The 7,631-nt window shown below is 40.8% G+C and overlaps 1 protein-coding gene across 1 annotated transcript; it reads right to left on the bottom strand.

Annotated features, from left to right (window-relative positions):
* Positions 1 to 6,328: 6,328 nt before the first annotated feature.
* On the bottom strand, positions 6,329 to 7,351 carry GPR33 (G protein-coupled receptor 33). The gene has a single exon (XM_007180846.1). It carries the CDS (start codon positions 7,349 to 7,351, stop codon positions 6,329 to 6,331), a length of 1,023 nt encoding a protein of 340 aa, XP_007180908.1.
* Positions 7,352 to 7,631: the final 280 nt, after the last annotated feature.

The following is a 7,631-nucleotide window of genomic DNA, read 5'->3' on the forward strand; positions in this document are numbered from 1 at the left end:
CCTATGTTGGGTGCATAAATATTTACAATTGTTATATCTCCTTCTTGGATTGATCCCTGATCATTATGTAGTGTCCTTCTTTGTCTCTTGTAATAGTCTTTGTTTTAAAGTCTATTTTGTCTAATATGAGAATTGCTACTCCAGCTTTCTTTTGATTTCCGTTTGCATGGAATATCTTTTTCCATCCCCTCACTTTCAGTCTGGATGTGTCTCTAGGTCTGAAGTGGGTCTGTTGTAGACAGCATATATATGGGTCTTGTTTTTGTATCCATTCAGCCAGTCTATGTCTTTTGGTTGGAGCATTTAATCCATTTACATTTAAGGTAATTATGGATATGTATGTTCCTGTGACCATTTTCTTAATTGTTTGGGGTTTGTTATTGTAGGTCTTTTCCTTCTCTTGTGTTTCCTGCCTAGAGAAGTTCCTTTAGCATTTGTTGTAAAGCTGATTTGGTGGTGCTGAATTCTCTTAGCTTTTGCTTGTCTGTAAAGGTTTTAATTTCTCCACTGAATCTGAATGAGATCCTTGCTGGGTAGAGTAATCTTGGTTGTAGATTTTTCCATTTCATCACTTTAAATATGTCCTGCCACTCCCTTCTGGCTTGCAGAGTTTCTGCTGAAAGGTCAGCTGTTAACCTTACAGGGATTCCCTTGTATGTGATTTGTTGTTTTTCTCTTGCTGCTTTTAATATTTTTTCTTTGTATTTAATTTTTGATAATTTGATTAATACGTGTCTTGGCGTGTTGCTCCATGGATTTATCCTGTATGGGACTCTCTGCGCTTCCTGGACTTGATTAACTATTTCCTTTCCCATATTAGGGAATTTTTCAACTATAATGTCTTCAAATATTTTCTCAGTCCCTTTCTTTTTCTCTTCTTCTTCTGTGACCCCTGTAGTTTGAATGTTGGTGTGTTTAATGTTGTCCCAGAGGTCTCTGAGACTGTCCTCAATTCTTTTCATTCTTTTTTCTTTATTCTGCTCTGCAGTAGTTATTTCCACTATTTTATCTTCCAGGTCACTTATCCGTTCTTCTGCCTCAGTTATTCTGCTATTGATTCCTTCTAGAGAATTTTTAATTTTATTTGTTGTGTTGTTCATCATTGTTTGTTTGCTCTTTAGTTCTTCTAGGTCCTTGTTAAATGTTTCTTGTATTTTCTGCATTCTATTTCCAAGATTTTGGATCATCTTTACTATCATTACTCTGAATTCTTTTTCAGGTAGACTGCCTATTTCCTCTTCATTTGTTTAGTTTGGTGGGTTTTTACCTTGCTCCTTCATCTGCTGTGTGTTTCTCTGTCTTCTCATTTTGCTTAACTTACTGTGTTTGAGGTCTCCTTTTCACAGGCTGCAGGTTCATAGTTCCTGTTGTTTTCAGTGTCTGCCCCCAGTGAGTAAGGTTTGTTCAGTGGGTTGTGTAGGCTTCCTTATGGAGGGGACTAGTGCCTGTGTTCTGGTGGATGAGGCTGGATCTTTTCTTTCTGGTGGGCAGGTCCACGTCTGGTGGTGTGTTTTGGGGTGTCTGTGACCTTATTATAATCTTAGGCAGCCTCTCTGCTAATGGGTGGGGCTGTGTTCCTGTCTCGCTAGTGGTTTGGCATAGGGTGTCCAGCACTGGAGCTTGCTGGTCATTGAGTGGAGCTGGTTCTTGGAGTTGAGATGGAGATCTCTGGGAGATTTTCGCTGTTTGACATTATGTGGAGCTGGGAGGTCTCTGGTGGACCAGTGTCCTGAACTTGGCTCTCCCACCTCAGAGGCACAGGCCTGACACCCGGCCATAGCACCAAGACCCTGTCATCCACACGGAAAAAGAGAAAAAGGGAAAAAAATATATTTATCGTTGATCCCAAAGTCCACCGCCTCAATTTGGGATGATTCGTTGTCTATTCAGGTACTCCACAGATGCAGGTTACATCAAGTAGATTGTGGAGATTTAATCCACTGCTCCTGAGGCTGCTGGGAGAGATTTCCCTTTCTCTTCTTTGTTTGAACAGCTCCTGGGGTTCAGCTTTCGATTGGCCCCACCTCTGCATGTAGGTCACCTGAGGGCATCTGTTCTTCGCTCAGACAGGACGGGGTTAAAGTAGCAGCTGATTTGGTGGCTCTGACTCACTCAGGCCAGGGGGAGGGAGGGGTACGGAGTCCCGGGCGAGCCTGTGGCAGCAGAGGCTGTCCTGATGTTGCACCAGCCTGAGGCGCTCCATGTGTTCTCCTGGGGAAGTTGTCCCTGCATCACAGGACCCTGGCAGTGGCGGGCTGCACAGGCTCCCGGGAGGGGAGGTGTGGATAGTGACCTGTGCTTGCACACAGGTTTCTTGGTGGCGGCAGCAGCAGTCTTAGCATTTCATGCCTGTCTCTGGTGTTGGCCGCTGATAGCCGCGGCTCGCGCCCATCTCTGGAGCTCGTTTAGGCGGTGCTCTTAATCCCATCTCCTCGAGCAGCCGGAAACAATGGTCTCTGGCCTCTTAGGCAGGTCCAGACTTTTCCCCCGACTCCCTCCCGGCTAGCTGTGGTGCGCTAACCCCTTCAGGCTGTGTTCACGCTGCCAACCCCAGTCCTCTCCCTGCAGTCCGACCGAAGCCCGAGCCTCAGCTCCCAGCCCCGCTCGCCCCGGCGGCTGAGCAGACAAGCCTCTCGGGCTGGTGAGTGCTGGTCGGCACTGATCCTCCGTGCGGGAATCTCTCCGCTTTGCCCTCCGCACCCCTGTGGCTGCGCTCTCCTCCGTGGCTCCGAAGCTTCCCCCCTCCGCCACCCGCAGTCTCTGCCCGTGAAGGGGCTTCCTAGTGTGTGGAAACCTTTCCTCCTTCACGGCTCCCTCTCACTGGTGCAGGTCCCGTCCCTATTCTTTTGTCTCTGTTTTTTCTTTTGCCCTACCCAAGTACGTGGGGGAGTTTCTTGCCTTTTGGGAGGTCTGAGGTCTTCTGCCAGTGTTCAGTAGGTGTTCTGTAGAAGATGTTCCACATGTAGATGTATTTCTGATGTATTTGTGGGGAGGAAGGTGATCTCCGCGTCTTACTCTTCCGCCATCTTGAAGCTCCTCCAGGAGCCATTTCTTGAGGAAAGAACATAAGCTGGCATTTGAAACCTATCTCTAATCATCCCTATATTCTGTTCTTGAGCCAGTTTGAGGCTAATATAATGAAGCAGGTTCATATAATTTGATGCTAATAGGCACACTGTTTTAATACACTGTCTCCACACACCATTTCCGCAAAGGAAAGCCACCAATTCTTTGTTTATAAACCTCTTGCGTCCAGAGAATTCACAGTAGTGAGGATGCTGATGAGATCAACACAACCATAACAAGCAGGTTTTCTAAAAGTTAACCATAGTTTTAAGGGAAATTAAAAAATACATTTGGGGAGAATTTTCTCAAGTTTACACCCTACTTTTTAAAATTGAAGTGACTTCTTAAAAAACCGTCCTAATAATATCTTATACTTATGTAGCGTTTTATATTTTAGAAGTAATTTCATATACATAATCTCATTCAGAGATGTCCCATATTATAGATGAGGAAGGTAAGGCCCAGGAAATGTGGGTAACCTGCCCCAAATAAAACACCAAGCTAGAGGCAAAGCCAGACCACCACCCAAATCTCCTGATTACAAGTTCAATGCTTTTTCTTTTTTTACATTGTATGTGGATCCCGACATTTTCTAGGCACTTCTGTTTGATTTTTGTAGTCAATATAATGAATTCTGATGAAATAAACGGACTATGTATATCTGGGCTGGAAACCCTGCCTCACAGCCTCCTAACAGTGAGGTCAGGCAGTGGGTAGGGTGATTAGGAGCATGGATTGATTCTAGCACCAGACTGCCTGGACTTGCAATACTGGCTCTTCCAGTTGCTTACTGTGTGGCCTTGGGCAAGTGCTTCAGTTTCACAGCCTGTAAAATAGTGATAACAATGTGACCTACTTCATAGAATTGCTGTGGGATTAAGTGAGTTACTATTTGTAAAGCATTTTGAACCATGCCTGGGCACAAGGTAAGTGTGATGTAAATCTTTTTTAAATAAAAACCTGGTTCAATCCTATTATTTTATACCCAAAGTCCTTTTTCAATCACATATTGTGATGACCCATATTCAATTTTCATTAAGTATCTTTTACTGGATATCACTTACATATAGTACTATAGAAAAGAAATAGTGTGATTGATAGGCTTCTCTCTGTCCTTGAGGAGTTTACAATCTATAGAGAGATGGAACAAAGTACATAAAAGAGCCTGGAAAGAGCACTTCCTTGTTTGTTACTGTAGCAAATAGGAGGAGGGAGACCAAAGGCTCTGTGGCTGTTAGGTTTCCAAAGTAGGATTCTTGTTTCAAAGAATCATTATGTTCCATCCAATAACTTGCTTTCTTAAGTCCTGCATCATAAACTCCAGTGGGCTTGTCAGGCCCTGGGAGAGTGTGTGGAGGGACGGAGCAGCAGCCCCTTTTTGCTGAAGGGCCACTCAGAGCCATAGCCTGGTCTTCCATCCTACTTCTCCATCTCTGGGACACTATTCAAGGCTCCAAAAGCTTGAAATAGGGGCCAACAATGAAACTGTTCACCTACCCAAAATTTTTTGTCCCTTATATTCAAAGTGAGAGAGGCCAAGCCTCTAGTTGCCCAAGAAAGCAGTGATGCCAAGTCAATTAGCAGAATTTCTAGGGCATAGAACTACTATCACTTTCCCACTATGAAAAGTTAGTAATGAAAGTTAATTTCCCTTCCTCTCTGTAACTCTTTATGATTAATATCATCCTTTTGGGGGATTTCTGAGGAGGATGTACGCCTGTGGCTTGGAATTGTTTGTGCAAAGCTAGCTGAAATATTTAGGGACTGAGTTTGTGTTGTGGCCTAAATATCTGCCTTCTGTATTAGTTGAACTAGATAGAACTATCTATTGATTGATATGTATTGACCGACAGATAGAACTAACTAAATATATAAAAGGTAATAGGTCACTGATACTATATGGTCCTATATAACTTAGGTGCTGTAATATTTTTCAAAAACTTGATGCAAAACTTGAAAACCAGGGAAACAAAGTTAATTTTGTTATTGCTATTTTAGAATTAAATGTACTGTGACATTACCCAGGCAGGCTCACAGACATTTATAATTGTGTTAGTCCCATATTTCTGTGACAGCTTAATCCATAAATATTAAAAAGACATTTAAAGTATCTTTATACTTAAAATATTAAAGTATAAATTCTTTGTTCTTTAACATGGAGATGACAAGATGAGTGCCTTGTCGTCTCCACTTTAAATTTTGTTCATACCAATTAAATAATTTAGGTGCTATCTGAATAAAGACCTTGGTTTAAATGTCTATTTGGTAGAAAATTCCGTGACAGAAAATTCAGATTGATGGGTGCTATTGGTATTCAGAAAATGATATTCCTATAGCCTCAAAATTCAAAGGTTAAGAATCACATTTGCATCAGTACACCAACTAGGATGGCTATAATTGAAAAAAAGGAAAATAATAGGTGTTGGTGAGAGTGTGGAGAAACTAGAACTTTTGTACATTGCTGATGAGAATGCAACATGGTACAGCTGTTATGGAAAAAAGTGGCAGTTCCTCAAAAACTTAAACATAGAATTGCCACATGACCCAGCAATTCAAAATAATTGAAAACAAAGACTCAAACAGACACGTGTACGCCAGTGTTCATGGTAGCATTATTCACAATAGCCAAAAGGTGGAAACAACCAAAATGTCTCTCAACAGAAGAATGGATAAACAAAATGTGGTATATACATATAACAGAATATTATTTAGCCATAAAAAGAATGAAGTTCTGATACATGTTACAACATGGATGAACCTTGAAAACATTATGCTAAGTTAAATAAGCCAGACACAAAAGGAGAAATATTGTATGACTCCACTTATATGGAATATCTAGAATAGCAAATTCATAGAGCTAGAAAGCAGATTGGAGGATATGAGGAGCTAGGGGAAAGGGCAGGGGGGGCGTGAAAGAGGAGTTATTGCTTAATGGGTAAGGTTTCTCTTTTGGGTGATAAAAAATTTTGGAAATGGATAGTGGTGATGGTTGTAAAGTATTGTGAATTTAGGTCATGCCACTAAAATGTACAATGAAAAATGGTGTTATATGTTATATATATTTTACCACAACAAAAGTAAAAAAAAATCACATTTGCAACATCATCCATCACATTTTACAGCCCTTATAATATTCATAGATCTAAGTATAGTACAGCCCAGGTGTCTCTCTAATATAGGGACTATATCATACAAAAGTTGAGGGTCTGTCTCTGGTGATATCATTGACTAAGAATCCATTCTTTGCTCTGGGATCCAGAATTTAAATATCGGCTTCTGAATTTAGGTTTTGTGTCCTTTCTCCCGAAGAATCTTCACTGAATGTTGACTCAAAAAGAGCAAGAACAGACTTCTTGAAAACCTTTTTGAAGTTCTCCCCAGTAAATAGGTAGAGTGTGGGAGAAAAGACAGTATTGAAAGAAGTACTTATCACTGTGAGTATCAGAGTCGACTGGAAAAGTAGTGATCTGTTCTTAGTGAGAATTAAGCCTTGGTATACATGGTAGGGCATCCAACACACAAAGAAAGAGATAACGGCAGTCATCATGACTTTGAAGGGCTTGCTGGATTTGAAGAGGCTCCTCTCTTTCATCTTTTTGGCTACTCTTTCATAACAAAAGGTGATGATGAGGAAAGGCAGAAGGAAGCCCAGCAAGAAGCGGCTGCTGAAACAGGCTACATGAATCCATTTTCTTAATGTTTGCATCTTTTTGCCTTCCCAGTTAGTAGACACAGCATAGTTATTCTGGCAGGTCACTCTTCCTTTATGGTCATCATGTGCCTCCCTGAAAACCACATAGGGCATGCTGAGGGCAGTGGCAAATATCCAGACTCCCAAGATGATGCTGGAAACCCAGCGTGGGGTTCGGTGCAGCTGTGACCACACCGGGTGAAGAGTGAGAAGATAACGATCAATGCTGATGGCTGAGAGGAAGAAAACAGAGGCAAACATCCCTGCAGACAAAATGCTATTGAAGACCTTGCACGTGACCATTCCAAAGCTCCAGTGATTGTCCTGAAGGTAGGAGATGGCCAGAAATGGCAAAAATAATGTTGAAATAAAATAAGAGAGAATGAGATGAAAATATAAGAGATTATTAACAGTCTTTTTCATTTTGAATTTTAACACCCATAGGTAGAGACCATTGGTGATAGTGCCAATTATAAATGACGTGAACAAAAGAAGTGCAACAATCACTTTTGAGGCAGGTGTTGGAATGTGAACGCTGTTTCTTATTAAAGTAGAGACATTGAGCAGGTAATCATTAGAGTTGATCAGATCCATAATTGGAATGAGAAACTGAAAATAACAACAAAAAAGAAACAAAAGAAATTGTTAAATATAGAAATTAAAATAGTAATTTTTGCATATTCATAGTCAAAATGACAATATTTTTAAAATGACAAACAATATTTTTACAATAATACAAATCAGGTATTTTTCTTTTATTTTGTGTGAGGAATTAAGATCAGATTAATTTGGGCATCAAAAATAGAAATACTACAGATGCAATGAAATTAATGTGAAATAGAAATAAGTTTGGAATATTCTGACTTCGTTAAGT

This window comes from Balaenoptera acutorostrata, chromosome 3 (assembly GCF_949987535.1).
Source record: "Balaenoptera acutorostrata chromosome 3, mBalAcu1.1, whole genome shotgun sequence".
Lineage (NCBI taxonomy): Eukaryota > Metazoa > Chordata > Mammalia > Artiodactyla > Balaenopteridae > Balaenoptera > Balaenoptera acutorostrata.